The sequence below is a fragment of the Etheostoma spectabile genome, chromosome 2 (assembly GCF_008692095.1).
Source record: "Etheostoma spectabile isolate EspeVRDwgs_2016 chromosome 2, UIUC_Espe_1.0, whole genome shotgun sequence".
Taxonomy (NCBI): domain Eukaryota; kingdom Metazoa; phylum Chordata; class Actinopteri; order Perciformes; family Percidae; genus Etheostoma; species Etheostoma spectabile.
The window spans coordinates 25,951,460-25,973,035 of NC_045734.1; the positions used below are offsets into that span (position 1 = coordinate 25,951,460).

The 21,576-nt window shown below is 42.1% G+C and overlaps 1 protein-coding gene across 3 annotated transcripts; it reads right to left on the reverse strand.

The window, feature by feature from the left end:
• Positions 1 to 289: 289 nt before the first annotated feature.
• Positions 290 to 21,576, reverse strand: LOC116697120 (calmodulin-regulated spectrin-associated protein 3). Of its 3 annotated transcripts, XM_032528448.1 has the most exons (20): positions 21,440 to 21,576; positions 21,070 to 21,325; positions 14,945 to 15,222; positions 14,081 to 14,221; positions 13,182 to 13,268; positions 12,946 to 12,981; positions 12,378 to 12,425; positions 10,650 to 10,788; positions 10,098 to 10,237; positions 9,028 to 9,121; positions 8,875 to 8,926; positions 8,529 to 8,590; positions 8,413 to 8,443; positions 5,209 to 7,627; positions 4,995 to 5,116; positions 4,592 to 4,869; positions 4,406 to 4,505; positions 3,575 to 3,687; positions 3,332 to 3,450; positions 290 to 1,957 (listed from the first exon to the last, which is right to left on the reverse strand). In XM_032528448.1, the coding sequence occupies exons 2-20, from the start codon at positions 21,203 to 21,205 to the stop codon at positions 1,628 to 1,630; spliced, it is 4,725 nt and encodes a 1,574-aa protein (XP_032384339.1). In that variant the 5' UTR covers positions 21,206 to 21,325; positions 21,440 to 21,576; the 3' UTR covers positions 290 to 1,627. The 3 variants fall into 3 exon arrangements, with proteins under 3 accessions (XP_032384339.1, XP_032384347.1, XP_032384351.1); XM_032528456.1 differs by lacking the exon at positions 12,378 to 12,425; XM_032528460.1 differs by lacking the exons at positions 12,378 to 12,425; positions 12,946 to 12,981.

The following is a 21,576-nucleotide window of genomic DNA, read 5'->3' on the forward strand; positions in this document are numbered from 1 at the left end:
TAAAAAATGAATAGTAAGTCATAAAAAGTAGAAAAAGTCATAATACAGTATTTCATAAAAAAGCTTTTAAAAAAAAGTCATAGTATAGTAAGTCATAAAAAACTCATACAGTATGTCATAAAAGTAAAAAAAAAGTCAGTATTGCATTGTCATGAAAAGTCATTGTTAAAAATGTGATAGCATATTTATGTCAGGCAGACCCTGGCTTCTTGGTGCGCAGCCATCTGCCTTGACCGGGTGGGGGTGTGGGGGTGGGGGGGGGTATACAGAAATATTACATAGAAACGGTTTGTTCAGTGGAGAGTTTATTCCAGTTTGTTATTTCATACATGAATGCTGGTCTGAGTTACACCAATTTAACTGTGTTTACTCTACCAAGTGTAGGGACGGGTTTCAATAGCATTTTAGTGAATCTAAATCCAGTCCCAAACACACTTTTTGAATCTTGATACGTAGTTCGTTTGGTGGGAAATGTTAAAAAAATACATATGTACAGTATCACACCTAAACCACAGAGATTCGCAGATGGCTGTGGTGTCAGAAAGAGGTAAAAAAGGGTGATCTAAGAGAGACTGTGGATGAAAGATTCAATAATGGATTTGTTGGGTGGGCAAGATTTACAAATCTAGGTATTTCTCTAACTTGGAACTGGATCAAAAAATGGTACCGGCTATCGGAACCCATCCCTAACAGAGAGCACAACAGTGCCGGTACTACTAAATGTGAGCTTAGCATGACACATATCATCCTCAATACGCTAATAGTTCAGTGTTGTTTAATTGACATCTGACGCTCATACGTATACCCATTATCAACATACTTTCATCTAACCACGCATTTTCAATGTGATATTATTTTGAAACAAGCTTATACCACATACAGTAATTAACCATTTATGCTGTGGTAATCATCTCTGAAAACCACGGTCACATTTACACATCGTTTTTTCAGTTGACTTCTGCTTTATGCATAATACAGTTATGGCTGTCTTTCATTTTGCAAAACAAATGTGCTTTGAGCCCCCTATTGGCAATTGTTGGACATAAAAGTCGTACACAATAAAAGTCCTGCCAGTCACTCTAACACAAGAAGGCATTTTCTCTGTGGTTTGGCTCAATGTATAAAACTGGTGATCGACTTGAGAACTTCAATCCAAGGAGAACCAGAGAGGGTACAGACAGTTATCGTGTATCTTATTAAAGTTAGTGTTTTTCAATAAACAACTTAATTGTTCTTCCAAAAGAAGGAAAGTCATTTTTGAGTGTATACTTTGAAAGTCTAGGTAATGAGACTTTTTAAAAGTACCTCTTCCTTTGGCAACTTAATATTTTACAAAACATTCCTCGGTACACTCTGGAAATGAGTATCTCCGTTTACTGTTTAGGAAAAGAAAATTGTGCTGTTAACATTTTTATGCACATAAGGGGGAGTGCAAATGTCTTTTCTTTTTTTTACTTTTTGTATTTTTAGTAAATTCAAGGGCAAGATAGGTAAGCTGTATGTATGCACACACATGGCTAAAGGCTGATCTGTGTGCATATAAATAACTGTTTTTCATATTTGACTACAGTTTTCACAATAATTAGTGTTTTCTTTAATGATCTGTCTCCGTGATGTATTATGTTGCTCACTTGGAAATGGCCGCCTTCTTGGTAACGCTTGCTCTCCTGCTTCCTCCTCCTCCTGCTGCACCTCCTCCGTGCCAAAGATGGCTGGGGATGGTGAAGGCGTCCACAGTCATGCCCATAGTTTTAGAGGGGATGGCACTAAACTGCTTCCTATCTGAACTGTATTTGTAGATGGACTCCACCTGGGTGGAGCCAATTGTACGCGGGCCCACACCAGTCAGTCGTACAAGCTCCTGGGAGTCGGTGTTCATGGTGTAAACGCCCCTGAACTGGCAGTTGGAATCGCGGAAGAGGATGAGGAAGTGGTTGGCAGGACTCTTCTCCATCTCCTGAGGTTGGAAGTAAAAGAAAGAAGAGCGCAAAAAGTCATTTGGGCTGTGTATTTTTAGTTTTCAGCGGCTTCAGTGATCTTCAAACATGACGACAGTGTCCATTTGGGGCCCTTTGTCATGTTTCAGTTACACAAAAGAGACATTTCCCCTCTATTTTTATTTGTTGTTGTTGAAGCCTAAAGTGGTAAAATATTTCACAAAAAAGCAGTTAGAGAAAAATCCAAAAATCATAAAAGAATGTAAGTGTATCAGAACTTTATTTATCCTTCTTTCCTCTACCATTAAAGCTATAGTGCGTAGTTTCTGTCTCACCCACAATGAATTCTAAGTAATGACAACAACACTGTCGGCAGGCCCACCTGTTGTTGTTGTTTCCGCTCGCCTCCATCTTTGCCAGTCAAAAAGAATCAATCTCTAATGCAAATGAACAGACTCCATAGGAGGAAATGTCATTCTTATATGAGGCTCCTTTTTTAACTCCAGGGTCAATATTGTTTTTCACTACCGACAAAACAACTAATACTGAGTGTGGCTGTTGTTTTTCTGTTCGCATTCCATCTAGGAAGTCAAAAGTGGTTGAGGGAGGAGAGTAAAGATGGAAAGCTCCTAAAGCTTAGTTCCATATGAATGCACAGAGTATTAGTTGTTTTGTTGTTAAAACCTTTCTTTTTGGTAAACTCTGTGTACACAAACAATGTTCTCTGAGTTCAGTTCGAGTTCCCGTGTAGAGCCCCTGGTGATGCTTCGAGCAAAGTTTCATGTTGAGTCGAGCCTTCTTTGTGTTTTAAAAATAGTGATTTTGTTGCAATCATAAAGTGCCCCTAGAACTCCCATTCAAAAGGCCGTTTGACCGAAAAACAATAATTCGGTAAATCTTAAAAGTGGCGCTTCCGTCCTAATTATAGTACATATTCACCTGTAAATCTTGTTCACACTACTTGTTATCTATATATTATATTCATAGGACAAATCTATCTGTTAAATTCTGTTAATAATAGTGTTATTTTCTATATTTATTCAGTTCATATCCATCTTGCACTTATGAAACCATTGTATATCCTGCAATTACTGCTATTGCACTTCTGGTTAGACCCAAACTGCATTTCGTTGCCGTGTACCTGTACATGTGTAATGACAATAAAGTTGAACCTAATCTAAAAGTAGGATTTTACATGCATGACTTGTAATGGAGTATTTTTTCATCGTGTTATTGGTACTTTTAAGTAAAAATATCTGAGTACTACTTCCAACACTGCATGTAAGTACCCTAGTTTGGTAACAACAGAATTCACAGCTAGATGATGATTAATGTCATGTATTTTACTAGACATAAAAAAGTGGCTCATAGTAAAGTATACATGAATCATCTACCTCCACTATCTTGTTTTTTTGGCTCTCGTTGACCTTTCCAGCGAGGCAGCAGCGAGAGAGCGCGTTGTGGATGATGAATTTGTTTGACTTGAAGCTTGGTTCTTTGAAGAGCTTTGGACCTGCAAATTCAAACACAGGTACACTTAGTAACGCTAACCAGTGTGTACAATTGTAAGCATCTTGGATGTGCATGTACAGTAAGTCTTTAAGAATTGAGAGATACTGTACTGTGCAGTACTGTACCTGTGTATTCAGGGGCAGGCGAGGTCCCATTGGAACCATTCTCCCAGTCTTTCTCTCCATTCTGATTTGCTAGTTTACTTGGTGTCACACATCCTGAAGGTGAGTCAGGGCGGCTGTTGGAGGAATGTCAAACAATGAACCAACAGGCCATGACCTCGCATCTTTATTGAAAACAGCAATATAACTAAGGTTAACCTGTAACATCTAGCATTCTAACGTACATTTAGCAAGTAGCATTGGATAAATCTATAATAAACATCATACTAACATTTAGGATGTTACTGTAATTTGATAACATTTAGCATCCTTTCTGAGTAACTTGGTTGTCCATCCATCCATACCCTGCTATGAACCCAGGAGGTTCATGTGGAAGTGGAAATGTTGACATTTTGGTTTTGGGAAAAAAGGAAAATCCTGTTCTCTGTCCTTGCTTATAGCTTCACCATTTATTAATGAAAAGTAATGTTTCACTCCCTGGATTGATAAAGGTCCAGGGGGATCAAAACGTCATTTTTCTTTAATAATTGGGGATGCTATAAGCAGAGTGCGGAATTTCCAATTTTTTAAAGTTTGTATATTTTCCAATGCACTTGCAAGGAAGAACAGTTGGATGTGCAAAGTGTTTCTCCGTAAAGACATTTTAGTTTTACAAACACAAATTCAAATTCATTTGGATACATACTTGGAAGGCCATGAATTTCTAATCCAAAAGACAAAACAAACAAATCTGACTGACCAGCACTGCCATTTCTCAAGCCATGTTACTATTGTGGCTAAAAACTGTATAAATGAGAGTAAAGATGCACACAAATGACCTATGCCGCGGAGTACCTGTGGGGTTTCTTAGTGGGGTTATCACATCTGTTTCCTGGCTCGTCTGTGGCTGCCAGGTTGAGGGAGGAGTTAGAGTAGACCTTGGTCAACTTAGACCCTGGAGAAACATAATCAGCTCAGTCATTGAAATCATCTGCACACAATCTTAATGTGTTGATAACCCTTTTCCACTTTTGATCTTACCATTTGTCCCCTTGGCTGGGCTCAGAGACAGCTTTGTTTCCTCCCTGGTCATGCTGCGAGGACGGGATCGGGTTTTCTTAGCGGAAGATCGTCCTTGATTGGTTGATTTCTGCTGAAGCACTTTGCCCAAGTCCTCCATGATCCTGAGTTGATTCCGCCGTGCATACTCCTCTTGCGTGAAATTTCCCCGCCGGCCTGGTGTAGCAGGAGGTGTGGGGGAAGGTGAGGTTGTGCCTGCAGGAGGTGTATTGGAGGGAGATGCCACTCTTTTGTCTGGTCTGAAACCAAGAGGAAATAGGTTCCTTTAAAATTGGTGCATCTCAGCTCAGGACTAATTAGATGACAAACATAAAAAGCGATGCAAAGAACTTCGTAAGCATTCATAAATGTGTTTGAGTGTTACCTGTTGTCCCTTTCTTGCTCATTCCACTGTTTCCTCTTCTTCAGCTCCTCAGTTCTCTTCTGCTGTTTTTCGAACAGCAAAGCTCGACGCTGGGCCATCTCCTCCTCACTATGTGCGTTCCCCTACGACCACACAAGCACAAAATCATATTACCCAACTTTCATGACAGAATTCCTATAATTATTCCCATTCATTTTGTTTTGCAAACACTCACCTGAAAGAATAATCCAATTCCTCCTCTTGCCCCGGACTCCTTCTGTTGTCCACTTGGATCCAAAGTTTCAGTCTCTTTTGTCTGTTCTCGTTCAGATTCAGTTTGTTGTTCTGGCAAATTGCTGGCTCCTGTGGCCAGACCAAGCTGTTCTATGGGGTCTAGAGTTTGTGCAGCAATAACTCTATCATGTTCCACTGCAGATTCTGCATGGTCGCTCATAGAATCAGAGGAAAAGTCCTGCCCTTCGTCAGATGGTTCATCACTGCCCCCCTCTGGCCCTCCAAATGATAACAGTGAGACCTCAATCATGCTGCAGTGCTTGTCTGCACCTCCATCTCTTCTGCCTTCACCTATTGCGCTGAAAGCAGCAGAAAGGGACAAAGTCTCGCTCTCAAATGAACACTCGGAAGGAGCGCCAGAGCTGCTTCCACCAGCAGCCCTTGGACGGTCGTGTCTGGGCTGCGTTAAGACCGGCAGCCCTCCTACAGCCTCCATGTTCTCCTGCTCCAGCTCCAGCTCCAAGCTGAATTGAGTTGGCGTCTCGCTAGAGGCTGTGTCTGAGGTGTTCTCGTCAGGCTGTGGCTGCTGGGTAGGCTGAAGAGACTCTGGAGGAGTTTGCTGCCCACCAATACGGAAGGAAGAGGAGGTCTGAACCTGACACTTGCTGGGGGACACACGTCGCAAGTGGGGGAGGGTGTCTACGTTATGGGTTGGTGCCAAGGCACGGTTGAACTGGGGAAACTTGAGTTCGGAAGGCCGTGGGTGAGGCTGATGTTGGGCACGTGGGTGGTGCTTGGGGCTGCGGGGAGTGGAGGAGTGGATCTTTGTGCGAGGAGCTGGGCAGGAGGAGGAGACAATAGTCTTTGGGGAGGTGGAAGAGGAAGGAAGGTGAGAACGCCTTGATGGAGAGGAGGCAGTACTGGGACCTGGAATCACCCAAGCTTTACTTGAACTCCTCGTAGAAGCATTTGTTGGAGTCCTTGGTGGTGTCTTTGTTGGGGTGTGAGGAGGCGTTTTGGCGGTACCTCTAGGTGTTGATTTCTTTTGGGGTGTATTTTTAGGTCTTTGGTTGCTCATGAGCTGCTGTTGCTGTTCTGTAAGTTTCTGCATGTCCTTTTGTAAGGACTGCAGAGCTTCACTAAGTTTCTTCACCACTTCATTGCACTCCAGTATGACAGCTTCACCTCCTTTCTCTTTCTCTGCTCCTTTTTTACTTTCAATGGAGAATGTGACCTGCTTCTCTAACCGAGGAGGATTGGAAACAGATGGCTTCTCTTTTTCCTTCTCTCCATCATTTGCTTTCTCTTTCTTTTCCTTCTCTTCCCTCTCTTCCTCCTGTTTCAGTTGCTCCTCCATGCAAGTAAGACGCTCGTCCAGGGTGAGATTATCCTCTTCTGCTCCCTCCCTTCCTCCCTCTCCTTGCTGTCTTTTCAGTTGAAGGAAAGCAGTTTTTCCAAGTCTCTGTCTGTGCCTTGTAAAGATGGCCTCAATGCGTTTCTTTTGGGCTTCAATACTTTTGCGCTTTTCCTCTAGACGAGCCCCCAACTCCCAGGCCTCAGAGCCTGGTTCAGGGCATCTGGGACCTGGGCTTTCCTGGTGGCCCGGTGCCCCTAATGGGGTGGAGGGTGTATGTGGAGTTCCTGGGGTGGTTGGAGTCGGAGCAGAGGATGACTCCTCCCCTGGAGCAGCGGGATGTCTTCTTCTGCTGTCTCGTCGCTCAGCAAAGCTTGTCATGTGTGGACTGTTTCTGGTGCTGTTGTTAGCGGGTCGAATATTACCAGGGGCCTTTCTAGGGGTTTCATCCGATGCTTCAGAGGAGTCAACGCTGCCATCTCGTAGAACAGAGTCGTCATCACGTGACATCTCGGAGGTGCGTCCTGTTCCTTGCCTTTCAGTGTCACCCACTTCTCCACCGACAGGCCGGTGGAGGACCCCAGAGCGACAGGGAGCAGAGCTACTGAGCTGCAAATTATCCTTCTCAGGGGAGTGTAGAAAGAAACCAGCCGGGGCTCCTTCGGGACGTAACCTGGGCTCTGGCCTTCCTCCCAACACTCCTCTTCCACCTTTCTCCGCTATCCTTTCCTTCCTCCGATCTTTGCTGCCAGGAGTGTGAACCACCTGTAGCGCCTCCTCGATGGTCGGCAGTTCTCCCAGTGGTGTTGTGTGTGCAAAGGGGCCCCAGGAAGAGCGCTGAGATGGAACAGAAGCGCTGACCAGATGGCTGAGTTCCTCCGGAGGGCTGTACGGGACGCAAGTCATCCCTGCTGATGTCACCGATGAAGTCATTGCAGGGAGGCCGTTGGTGAGGCTGTCAGTGCTGACAGAGCGAAAGACAGAATCTATCGGGTTTCCCATGACAATGTCAACATCACTGTCCAGCCCAAATGGGATGCTGAAAGTCACTGCTGACAGAGGACGACTGCAGAGAGGTGGATGACGATGGAATGATAGACAAATGAACAAATGGATGGGTTGGGCCAACAAAAATGGTAAAGCAGAGACCACAGAAGCCAAAGTAAGACGATTTTTTTTTAAATTAAGATAAAATATGAATGCAACACAACATTTACTTGGGCCGGGTATCGCCACTGATTTCCTGGAATCGATTTGATTCCGATTCACAAGGTCCCAATATGATTACATTTCCGATTTGATTACTGATTTAGTGTCGATTTGGGATAGTTCATGAAAAACAAATGTGCTTAGCTATGAAAGAGATTCAACAATTCTATAAGGTTCCCTCTAACCTGCTGCTTTATTAAAAGTATTAGTGTTTACATTAAGAACTGATCCCAAAGCAGTTACATTAATATACATCTTATTCAACATGAAAACACTACAGCCGGCAACACAATAAAGTGCAGCTCTACAGACTCTACAGTCAGTGAGTAGTCAGTAAGATATCGAGGTGAGAGATCAAGGGACCCTTTTCAAAATGGCCATGCCAGTCATTCCCTTGCCGAAATGTAGCTTATCTTTGGAGCATTCTTTAACCCCCTTCTTGACTAGCTAGCATAGCAGGGTTCATACCACTGGATTCCTCACGTCTTCTGGTTTCATATGCTATAGAGATCGATTTTGACTTTTATAAACCTATATTGGAAAATCCAAATGAAAAATCGATTTAAATCGGGAAATCAATTTTTTAAAACCCAGCCCTTACATTTACTATAGAGATCACATGAAGCTTTGAAGTATGACTACCTGATTTGTTTCTTTGTCCAACTTTTGTTTTCTGCAAAGAGAGAGAAAAAAAAACTAAAGTCAAAAAGAAAGGTTAAATAAAAACATTGTGTGTGTTTCTTTCTGTTTTTTTTTACCAGGTGACACTGGGGAGCAGATGGGCACAAAGGGTTGTTTGAAGATGAAGGATGGAGAACCACTGAAACAGAAAAATACAGTAAAATGACGTTCATTCGACTCTTTTTTAAAAGCAAATTTGCTTTGTTTGTTTATTTAGTATACTAATTGTTCATAATATGTTACAGCTTTGATTCTAAGCCCGGACCAGGTTATTAAGGTTTTAGTCTAGTTTTGGCTCAATAAACGCTGTATTAGTTTAGGTTCAGATTGGTTAAGGACAGATTTATCAGACTGAGTACAGCCATGCATGATTTTTCTACCCTGAACATCTTTGTGTGGGGGCCGTTAGTAGGATGCTTGTACCTGTTGCTGTTCCCGCTGACAGGACTTGTACAGTCGAGTAACCCTGATACATCTGAAAGACAGAGGCACATTGCAGTTCCACAGGCCGATCGCCATAAGCCAATATAATAATGTTAGAGAACTGTTGTCAACAACGTACTGGAAGTTACAGACCTGAAAGGTCAATGGGTTGTATGGGCTGGACAAAATCAGGCTTCTTAACCTCAAACCACTCCAGCAGCTCAGCTATGAAGCTCATGATGTTCAGCTGAGGAAAAGAGCATTTTAGGTTAACACGGAGGTGTAGGGCTGGGCAATATATCGATATTATATAAATAACGATCTGGGTTAGATATCGTCTTAAATTTTGGATATCGTAATATGACAGTGATAGTGTCTTATCCTGGTTTACATAGTTCTGATAACTTATGGAGTGGAAATATGTTGGATCAATATGTGTTGTGTGTTTATTTATTAAAATTGGATGAAAACACATTCATATTTAGTATTTATCATTTATGACACAATGACAATACGTTTAGTTAATATTATAGTTTATTGACTTATATAACTGATTATCCTGGTGGACCATTTGTATTGCAGAGTTCAAAGGGTTAATGTCAAGTCAGTAGAGATAAAAACATGGCAGGATGACATCATCCTAAAGAGTAACTACACCCAGGCTGAAATCCTGTCTGCACTGCATGATAATTTTTCCTCATAGAGAATTTTTTTCTGTGGAATTGCCTTTTTTTTTAACACTTACACTACCGGTCAAAAGTTTGGGGTCACTTACAAATTTCCATTGCACTCCATTATAGACAGAATACCAGCTGAGATCAGTTGCATTTTTTTTTAACCAGGGCAGCAGTTTTCAGATTATATTATGTTCTTACATATTTGCTAACGAGTTCTCCAATGTTTTCTCAGCTAGGTTTTTAAAATGATATTAGATTAGTGAACAGAATGTGTCTTTGAAACATTGGATGAATGGTTGCTGATATTGGGCAATGTAGATATTGCATTAAAAGATCAGCCACCCACTCAGATCACCTAGTATTCTGTCTATGATGGAGTGGTATGAAAATTTGTAAGAGGCCCAGAACTTTTGACCGGCAGTGTACATTCATACCTTCATTTTTAAATCCACACTCTCTTACTCCTCACTTGAACTGCACCAATGAATCCACAGTGTATTCATTAATAACATAAATGTAAAAGGTAACATATACTGTAATGCTTACATGCAGGACCGGTGGAGCGTAGAGCAGGTCCTCCACAGCGAGGGGACAGCAACTCTGTAAACTGCTTTCACAAAAATCTTTGATCAGCTGCAGGTTGTAGAGACTGTCTGTGACTGACATGGTGTCCTTCAGACACACATCTGGAAGGAGCAGACAAATAATACATAAACATTTAGTATGTACTGTACGTGTCCCTCAGAGGTAGCTATCAAATACTTTTTGATTTTCTGTAAATAATTTACAACAAATGCTATTTTAATGTAAGAATGCTTTTACAAAGTTCACTGAATTGCAGCAAGAAAACATAAAAATGGACATTAAAGGTATATTCCTAAATATCATGTATACTACTAGTAAGACTCAAAGTTGTTGAACAGATGTAGTAATAACAAATGCTTTCTCATTGAACATAATGGCATGCTATGTTAAACAAGGGGTCCGTGATTTCAGCCGTTTAGTCTCTGGAAGCATACATTAGCTAAAAAATAAATATTTAATCATCCAATGTGTACGTGTATGCATGTGTGGTTGCATCTGAGTACATGTGTGTACCCTCTAGAGGCAGCAAGTTGGAGCAGTAGTAGTGCAACACAGCAGCTATAGCGCAGCCATTAGACAGATCTTTGACCGCAGAGACCAGAGGGAAAGTAGGAGTCAGCTTAGACTGCACTTTGTCCTTCCTGTAGCGAATCTAGGGAAGAAAAGAGAGGGAATGAGGAGGGAGAAGGATGAGGAGGGAGATAGGGAAAAAACAGGGGTTGTGTAAAGACAAGTAGGAAACAGAAAAGCAAATGGGTAAGTGAAGGGAAGAGAGGAAGGATTGTAAGGCAGATACAGACAAAATTACAGATTTGAAAATAAATGTTTAAATGTTTATGTTTGAGAGTTAGTGTTCAATCGGCCAGGAAATATCCTTTTAACACCACAGACAATAAATCAAACTATTAACTTAAACTATAAAGGCAGCCAAACTACAAAAAAGGAAAATTGCAGAGAAGTAAACCCACAGAAACAAAGCGCAAGACCAGTGAAGCCTCAATTAAGAAACATTTGCGCGCACACACACACACACACACACACACACACACACACACACACACACACACACACACACACACACACACACACACACACACACACACACACACACACACACACACACACACACACACACACACACGCGCGCACACACACACACCGAACTCGAAGGTGCAGTGCAAAGGCTAAAAAAACATTGCAAAAAGAAAATGAAAAAAATACACAAAATGAAAAGAAAACTATGGGTAGAAAAATGTCAGTGATCATAAGTGAAGATGAGGACGTTTGTCCTCCGGTGTCCATGCAGCAGACACAGGCACTGACGTCACAGTGAGCCTTGATCATGTAAGAAATACATAATCCGATAAGAAAAAAGTGAATTTTATCAAAATGAAAAACTTGTATACTGTATCACTCTTGTAATACGAGATCTAATACACTCAAAAGAATCCAACACAAAACAAACGCTGCATGTGCATCAGCTGTAACTAATGCTGAATGACGTTACGCAGCCTTATTAGAGGAGGGCAAAGGTGAAATGTTTAACATCAAAGAGTAACATCTTACAGAAACAGGCCTCCTATAACATGGCTTAGTAACACGCACTATAACGAAAAGCAGTAAAACATGAATTGAATAAGGATAAATAGTGTTAATGAGTTTTAATTGATCCATCCAGCCTCAGTTGGAAAAGTGATTAGATTGCAGGCAGGCAGGCAGTCAGGCAGTCAGTCAGTCAGTCAGTCAGTCAGTCAGTCAGTCAGTCAGTCAGTCAGTCAGTCAGTCAGTCAGTCATTTTCAAACAAATTGTGTATCCAAATACAATACACATTTTCAATGGGCTCAAACATTTAGATAGTCATCATTTAAACATTAATTGGTCATGCAACAAGGGCTGGGAAGATTTTTTCACAGAACCGTATAAAAATAAAAAAGTGTAATACATTTACAATAAATTTGCAACTGTCAAAAAGTGCTCTACAGTGAGTTCAATAGGTTTATACTTCTAAACTGGCCTTAACATTTTAACAAAATACACAGTTGCAATACAATGTGTGTTTAAAGTATATATCCAAAGGGAAAAGCAGCGATTGGCAGCACAGACCCGCCCCTCTCAGTCAGTCATTGGTCAACAGCGTGGGACAGGTGTGGCAATAGGTCAGTCTGTCACTCAAGTTGCGTGCGTTGCTACGGGTGATGTGGATGATGAGGGTGAGAAAAGAGTGCGGTGTTATACGTTACCACTGGCGGCTTATTCCCCGACTCCTTCAAACAAAAAGCGATAGCATGCTGGATGGGGGGATGGCAGAGAGAGGGAAACAAGCATAAATGACATGGGGCCGCTCATCGTGTGAACCGCCACACCACATCCTGGTACTGCTCAGGGAGAAAAGAGCGACAGGAGGAGGAGAATGGGGACAAACAAAGGGGGGGGGGCGCATAGGTGCTTCAATAACCAGCAAGGGAGTAATGCCACCTCCCTCCCTCCTCTCCAACATCCCCCCCCCGCTCTAATAATCTGGGCAGTTTAAGACGAAAACTGATGATTGAACGTAACAAAGTCATAAACACGCCAGTGTCCGAAACATCATCAATTATTAATAATAATAATAATAATAAGCAGTTACAGGTGATGTTATTGGTCAGTTTAAAAGGTCAGCGGTTATGTAAATGACATCATACACTAAGGCACTTTTGTATCGGGACAAATAAGAGTTATTTGAGGCATTTTCCAGCAGGCACCATAACGTCAGCCACAGCAGATGGACGGACTCAGAGAGGAAGATAGACAGGAGAAGAGTACACTTACGGGGACTAGCTTCCAGTACCAACGGTTGGATTGACACTGCCAGAGAGCAAGGCATGACAGAGACAAAACCAGGGGGGAGAGAACAGAGAAGCAGAGCAACGTTGATGTTAGAAGCTTCAGCAGCACAGCTGGTGTGAGAGACATCATGCGTGCGTGTGTGTGTGTGTGTGTGTGTGTGTGTGTGTGTGTGTGTGTGTGTGTGTGTGTGTGTGTGTGTGTGTGTGTGTGTTTTCTACCGAGTCTTGAGCAGTCTGCAGGTCTGTGCATGTCTGCGACTTGGTGGGCTCGTCTTCTTCTGTGATTTCTCTCAACTTCTGGTTCAGCTGTGGGAAGTTAAAAGGATAAGTTCACCACGTTTTATCCCAAACTTTATTAAGATGTCCACGAAAGACAACAAGCGAAACATTTAAGGCACACTGCTTTGTCAATGTACATAACGAATTAAGAAGACTTTACTGAGATTACATAATACGTGAAAACCAATGTGTATCATCATCTTCAGAGTCAGAATCACATACAGGCAAGTGAATCCTAAAAAATCCAAAACATAACAATGTCATATATATACACACATTGTAGGGCATATACAATATGCATTTTTATATATACACACTGTATCTACAGTATATAAAAATGTGGAGCAATATTGCAAGTAAAGAGCCACCATGGAAGGAAAATATAAATACAAAATATATAATATGGCTTACCCCATTGTTTTTCTTGTTGAAATGTTTTTCATCACTAATAATCATGCATATATGCCAATATCTTTTGTAAAATTCACCATATGTCTGTCTTTCTTCAATAGGCTTTTTTTCACAGTCCAATGAAGACATAAGGTTTAGGTCTTTAAAAAACAATGAAAGAAATCGACACCTGTACATGTACATGTATGGGAAGAGGAAGATTTATCCTGGTTTTTAAAAGCCCAAACAATCCAAGTGAGTAGCCAAAGCAGAGTGGTTCTCAAGGCTGAAGCTGCCAGCGAATTAAGATGATCTTGCATTAATAAATTATGGTAAACCACATTTAAAAATAGGTCTCAAGTGGAAAAACAATTAACCTGTCCTTTAATCAACTAACTATATCAATATAAAATGGATGGCAGCGTTTGAAAGGGATTTAGTGGTCTCACCCGGTTGACCCAGAAGAGCAAAGCGTTCTCCCACGGAGCCCCGACACCCATCTGCTCCGCCTCCACCGCCATCTTCACCCTGCCCACCGCCTCTTTAGCAACCAGCGTCATCAGAGAGTCGATCAGGGCGAGGTGGGCGTTCTGCATCAATCCCAAGATTAGCGTGAAATCAGAAGAGGTGAAAATTCAAAATTACTCGCACTGACTCTGTAGGTACAAGGTCCTTTAACAATATTTTTGAAGCCTCTCTACATATTCCACTACTAAACTTCTATATTTTGTGACACTTGTATTATCTACTTTGCATGTGAACTTTTTTCATTCCACACAAGGTAAGATTTCTAAATATCACTTTTTATTTCATTCCCTCTTTCGGTCTGTCTCTCCTTCTTGCCTACTTTTCTTCTACCCTTTCTCCTTCTTTTCATCCCTCTGCTCTTTCTTCTTTTCATCCTTATGTCCTTCTCTTCATCCCTTTGTTCTTATTTCTCCTTCTCTTCATCCCTTTGTTCTTATTTCTCCTTCTCTTCATCCCTCTGTTCTTCCTCCTTCCTTTTTCCCCTACTTTACTTCCATCTGTTCTTGTCCTTACTGCTACTCATGGACTTCAACCAATGGAAAAGCATTAAAAGAGAGAAATATTTCATCCACCAAACTTTTCTTTACTTTGGAAAATGCTAATTAATTAATTAAATGCTGAATACTTACTTATCTACTTAGTATATAGCAGTTTCCACTGTAGTATTTACTTTTCATATATGCCTAAATAATGGGCACATACTGTGACTAGTGGAAACCAAACAGGGCAAAATTAACATTAAAACTAATTACCACACTCATAAACACATCACGCCAAACACCCACCGTCTTGATGGGGACAAAGCTGAGGTCCTCCTCGGTGACGTCTGCATCCTGGACCTTTGGACTGTAACCTTTCTTAATGAGAAACTGCAGCAAGGCGGAGTTGTCGCCCGGGGACCCCTGCGCTGCTGGCAGAGAAACCCCTTGCGCCTGTGCCAGCAGGGCCTGGGCTCTGCAGTAGATCTCCGGGGAGAGAAGCAGCTTGGAGACGGATGGCTTGAGGTGTTCTTGTTCATACTGGTCTTTGTAAAACGGCTCTCGCAACTCCACAGGAACATTTTCTGAAAAAAAGAGAAGAGTGTTGTTAAGCTTTTTAGTCACACTAGCATCATGGCTCTAGGGGTGGTAATGGTCTGTCAGTTGGTCCACCACTTTGGTCCATAATTATCTAAAAATCTGATGATTGTATGAACATAATGGCCCAGAGAGGATCATTCCTACTGATTTTTCCTCTAGCACCACCAGCATGTTGACATGTTGTCACTTTAGTGAAACTATGATAACTTTTGGATGAATTGCTATAACATAGGCCTGCCCAGGGACTACGGGCGGAAAATAGCAACTGGGCTACAACATGGTGCAATGCATCTCTCCGTGTTCTTATACAACGTCAATGTTTAATTGTGCATTGTCCCTGTTTGAATCCAATTACATGACATTACAGATATGCACGGTGCCCAGAGGATAAATCCTAATAACTTTTGTGATCCTCTTCTTCTTTCACCATTTGTAAGTCAATGTTTTTATACATTTTTAGAGAAATATTTCATGTATTTAAACAAAGATTGGTACAGGCATTCATGGTTCCCAGAGGATTAATCTTAATGACTTCTGATCCTCTGACTTTTTATTTGCAGCTCAAGGATCAGGTCAAAAATTCAATTTGTCCAACACTTTGTTTTATAATACCTACAAAACTAATGACATTACCACCTGCTGCAGCTGTACTGACTTTAGTGTTAGTTACTAAATGTTAGCAAGATGCTGAACTAAGATGGTGAAGGTGACGGAAAGCATTATACTTGCTAATCATCAGCATGTTACCATCATGGATGCGGTTGTCATGCTGAAGTTAGGGTTCCGCTCAAAGCACCTCTGTGCAGCCTCAGAGAGCTTCTTAGAGGAAAAACACATTCTTACTTATGAATGTAAAAGAGCACAGAATTAATATTTTAGTGGATTGCGGAAGCTAAAAAATTCCACTCACTCATCATATACAAGCGGAGATAATTTTTAAGAAAAAGGAGATGCTCATTCATCTACTATAGGAGATTCTCTAAACGGCACGTGAGGAGAAACAGAACCATGAAGTTTATGGTGCAGATAAGATATTGCTTGCAGACACAAGAGATGAGTCAGCTTGCCTGCATTGTTCTACTGTAATGCAGAGAATTGCTTTGTCGACGCATTGTCCCATGTGGAAAAGCTTGTAAACTCCACACAGGATCCTGCCAAGCGAATGCAGCTCCACCATCTCTTATCTGTTCTGGAAGAGAAAACTAAATAACCAGAAAAGTGAAGAAGTTTTCCCACTATGGAGATTAGGTGACAGTTAGTGAAAGCGTCTGACTGCAGGGAGCCTGCAGAAGAAGATAATGTCATCATCTGCATGAACAGCTCGGCTAGGTTCCCCTGACAAGTGTGTGTGTGTGTGTGTGTGTGTGTGCGCGTGCCGAGTAACTATGGTGTACATAGTAAGAAGCTCAGACCATTATGAGTGGGTGCTTTCATAGACACATACACACTGTGGACACTAAAACACACACTTCCCTGGCTGACCCATATTCCCGGTCTGGAAGGATGTCCAAGGAGTCTGGATAATCCGGAAGATTGGAGTGGACTTTGTAAAAGAAATATCAGAGTCCACATCTCTTCCATTTACTTCTACAGTCAATCCTCATTCCTTTGAAGCCAACGAATTATCAACTGTCCTTACACATCTTCATTATGAGGGCTACAACTGCTCTTCTTTCTCTCTCAACCTACTATTGCGAGGCTCTCTTGTGTATGTGTAACTCCTTCTTCCCATCCATGGGAAAAGAGAAATGACTGAAGAGCCGCAATGAATTTGAATAGGAGCCTTTATCTGTGTCACTCCACTGCAGTGTGACACACACTGTTTGGGGTTGAACCCTCCGCCTTTCACACTCTGCAGCACTGGGAGGAAATAGGACTGCCGTCACCATGGGAATGGTGGAAATGGAAAGTGGCCAATCTGTCCCGATCACAGCAGAGGCGATGAGACTGGACTGCAGAGTAGGAACCAGCTAACCCATTTAACATAATACTAATTCAATCAGGGAGGAACACAGAAAGCGGCCTGTGCAGTGCAGCTAAATCAGACCGTGAACAGTGTAAGATTGTATGGATTATATAATCAGTTAGAAATCACCAAATAATGCTATGACCTGTTTCAAGTCTTGTTTCCACAATGTCCTCAAACATATACAGACCTATGTTTGGTGATGCCAATTGTTTTCTACATTAATTGATTCATGGTTGTATCTTTAGAATCAGGAAATTTTTATAAATGCCCATTATAGAATTTCAGAGCTCAATTTGTCTTTAAATTCCTTTTTTCATCAGAAGTTTTAATTTTTTGTTTTGGTATATTTATTGTGGTTATTTTGTCAGTTGTACATTATCCTTGTCATACTATCTGTTGTGTAATCCATTGTTCTCTACATATTTTAATATTTCTGATATGTTTCATCCTATTTTATATCTTTGCTTCTACAGTATCTCCATCTCCCAGGAAACTCAGTGAGGTCATTTCCTAGTTAAGATAAGATAAATATAAAACTTTATCACAAGGGAAAATCATGTGCAGCTGTTGCTATACAAAGTGGGAAGAGTGCAAATATAAAAGTCTAAGACAATAAGGTGCAAATCCAAAAGTATAGCCTATACAATATGTATATACAATGCCGTGACAGAGGTAAAGCAGCAGGTGTGGGGGAAATTGGGAGATGACGTGGAAAAGGACTTTCGGTCGGCACCAAGCTGCTTCTGGAAAACCATTTGCAACCTCAGAAGAGGGAAAGCAGGAACCATCCCAGCTGTGTACAGTATGGATGGGATGCTGTTGACCTCAACTGAGGAGGTAATAGGGTGGTGGAAGGAGCACTTTGAGGATCTCCTAAATCCAGCTGACACACCCTCTATGTCAGAGGTAGAGCTGGATGATGATGGGGGATTTTTGTCAATTTCCCTGGTGGAAGTTGTTGTGGTCAAACAACTCCACAGTGGCAAAGCCCCGGGGATTGATGAGATCTGTACAGAAATGCTTAAAGCTCTGGGTGGGGAGGGGCTGTCTTGGTTGACACACCTCTTCAACATTGTGTGGAAGTCTGGGACAGTGCCTAAGGAGTAGCAGACCGGGGTGGTGGTTCCCCTGTTAAAAAAGGGGGACCAGAAGGTGTGTGCCAATTACAGGGGTCACACAGGATTACACTACGCAAGCTCTCTGGTAAAGTCTACTCTAATGCGGATGATGTGGTCATTGGCCAACGACCTTCAGCACTCACTGGATCGGTTCGCAGCCGAGTGTGAAGCGGCTGGGATGAGGATCAACACCTCTAAATCTGAGGCCATGGTTCTCAGCAGGAAACCAATGGAGTGTCTACTCCATTTAGGGAATGAGTCCTTACCACAAGTGAAGGAGTTTAAGTACCTTGGGGTCTTGTTTGTAAGTGAGGGGACAATGGAGCGGGAGATTGGTCGGAGAATCAGCGCAGTGGGTGCGATGATACATTCAATTTATCGCACAGTTGCCTGAAGGCAAAGCTCTCGATCTACCGGTCAGCTTTTGTTCCTACCCTCACCTATGGTCATGAAAGCTGGGTCATGATCAAAAGAACGAGATCCAGGGTACAAGCGGACGAAATGGGTTTTCTCAGAAGGGTGACTGGCGTCTCCCTTAGAGATAGGGTGAGAAGCTCAGTCATCCGAGAGAGCCTTTTTTCTGTTTTTATTTTCTGTTTTTTTTTGACCCTTCTGTTTTTTTTTTCCTTGTTTTTTTTCGAGTGATCGCCTTTTGTATTTTCTCTTGAGAGGTAGGTTCGTCATACGATTTTGCTCTTAGGAGTAGAGCCGCTGCTCCTTCGAGTTGAAAGGAGCCAGTTGAGTTGTTTTGGGTATCTGGTAAGGATGCCTCCTGGGCGTCTCCCTAGGGAGGTGTTCCAGGCACGTCCAGCTGGGAGGAGGCCTCTGGGAAGACCCAGGACAAGGTGGAGGGATTATATCTCCAACCTGGCCTGGGAACGCCTCGGGATCCCCCAGTTGGAGCTGGATGATGTGGCTTGGGAAAGAGAAGTTTGGGGTCCCCTCCTGGAGCTGCTCCCCCCGCGACCTGATACCAAATAAGCGGACGAGGATGGAAGGAAGGATGGATGGATGGATGGATGGATGGATGGACAATGCCAAACTCGTTTTAACAGAATGGATCATAAACATATAAGCAGTTTAATGGATCAATGGAGGTTTAAAAAAAGATATAGTCAAACAGGTCATTGAGTTTAATGCTTCACTTAACTGGCTAAATTAATATTATTGTTAACATAAAAAGACACAAGCTTCATTAATTTTCACCTTGTTAATACATGACTTGGATAAAACTAAAATGTTCTTATTGACAATTTTTAAGGGCCTTTATTAAAACTGTACGAGGCACCCAGGAGGCATTTTCCAGTTGACAGACAACATTTAAGCCTCCCCTGCTGAGAGGTTTTCAGCTCATCTCTCCTCCTGTCACACGGACTAGTAGACCAGACACAAATGTAACATGAACTAATAGCTAATACTAGCAACAACAAAAAAAAACTTAACTACTGCAGTATTAGATTGCAGTATGAGCCCAGTGTGACATCGGTGTGTTAGTACAAGGTTGATCTTTCACTGGAACATGTCATTCGTACAGAAACTGCTGTGAAATAACAGAAACATAAGCTGCTTGAATTTTAATAAAGGGTTTATCATTTAGCTCAATTTTCAAACAAAATTGCCAATTAGTCCCTGTTTCAGCATCTCAAATGTGAAGGTTTACGGATTTTCTGTTTTGTATTATTTATTTTCAATATATATTAAGGTTTTGGAGTGTTAGTCGACTTCAGTTGTTTACTAGGCTATTCATTCATGTAAGTGCATTTATATACTTTATTTTTATAAGTCACAGCATCATCATAGTCCCGACAGCTATAGTGAAAATAATCATTAGCTGCTGCCCTAAAAAAGAGCAACCTACAGTGGGATGTTATTCAACATAAAACAAAACTTTCACATTAACCTGCAAGCCTTAAGGGTGTTATTTCATAAATTGGACTGCATTATATAGAGTGTTACCTCAGTGTTATTACCTTACTGTAATGTTTGACCACTCAAAATATACATTACAAAGCTGACAGGTACAAATCAGCTTTTCCGTTGCTAGCATATTTCTTAAAATATATTTAATAGGCCTAGCCAACAACTTCTCTGTGCAGCAGTTATCACCTAAGACACTTCATTGTCTTATAAGACCCACTATGTCACCTTTATTATACTGCCACGCGCTATAGCACAGCGTGCGTGAGTAACAGTGACACAGATATTATGCGGTCCTGACCCAGTTACAGCCGGCCCACACACATATATATACATAAGCATCTTTGGTAGGCGTTTAGGTTGTATATTTGTATAGGTTTAGTTCTGCAGGTTATATTTAGGCTGGTGAACCCCTCCACAGGCCTGATGGAGCCTGACAAAAGGCTTTGTTGCACTGCAGCGATGACAGCCTCCAGTCCGTTCATGCATTACGCACCACTGAAGAGATCCCTCCTGACAATCCTCATATTCATGTCAATAATTGGATGAAAATCCTTCGGTATAAAACGAAGGTAACATGCAATGTTTAGGCTGCAGAGTCTAGGAGACACGCACAGGTTAACTATAAGCATCAGTGCAGCAGTTGGTAAAGGATGGCTGGATGGATGCTGCTGGGAAGATGGATGCTGGAGGCTCACTTGAAATAAAACTGATCAGGGCTCGACTAGTCGTTTATATATAGCTGCTAGCTGGATCAATTATTAAGCGCCCCACCCAAGGAGCGCCCCAGTGATGAGAACAGCGGCGGGGGGAAGACTGGAGCCTACCTGCAGAGCCGTACGATTTAGAAAGCAGCCACCGGACGCTCGCGCAGATCTTGGCCCGGTTGAAGTCGTACTGGTCCAGCGGTTTGATCTCCGGCACCGAGAAGGTCTTCTTCATCGCCCTGGGAGAGTCCACCATGGCCGCGCTGCGCCGCACGGAGGAGACACGGAGCGGAGGCAGCAGGAGCAGCACACACCGGGGTAATGGGAGGGAGGGAGGGAGGGAGGGAGGAGGAGGACGCTGTGATGCAGACACGCACTGAAACAAGAATGACAACAAGACGTCAAAGAGACAGGGTTACAAAAAATAGATATATGTGGGCCTGAATAAAACAAATCAAATATGCCTTTATGGAGAATAAAAATGACTCACATTAGAATAACGTATCGGCTCCAAGCCCCGTAAACGTCACATCTCTGCCAATGGGGATGGCACCGGAAAAGGTTTAATAGGCCATTTTCGACTCACGCAAAATAAGCAGCAGGAGTACCAGGCCAGATGTTTTGCTG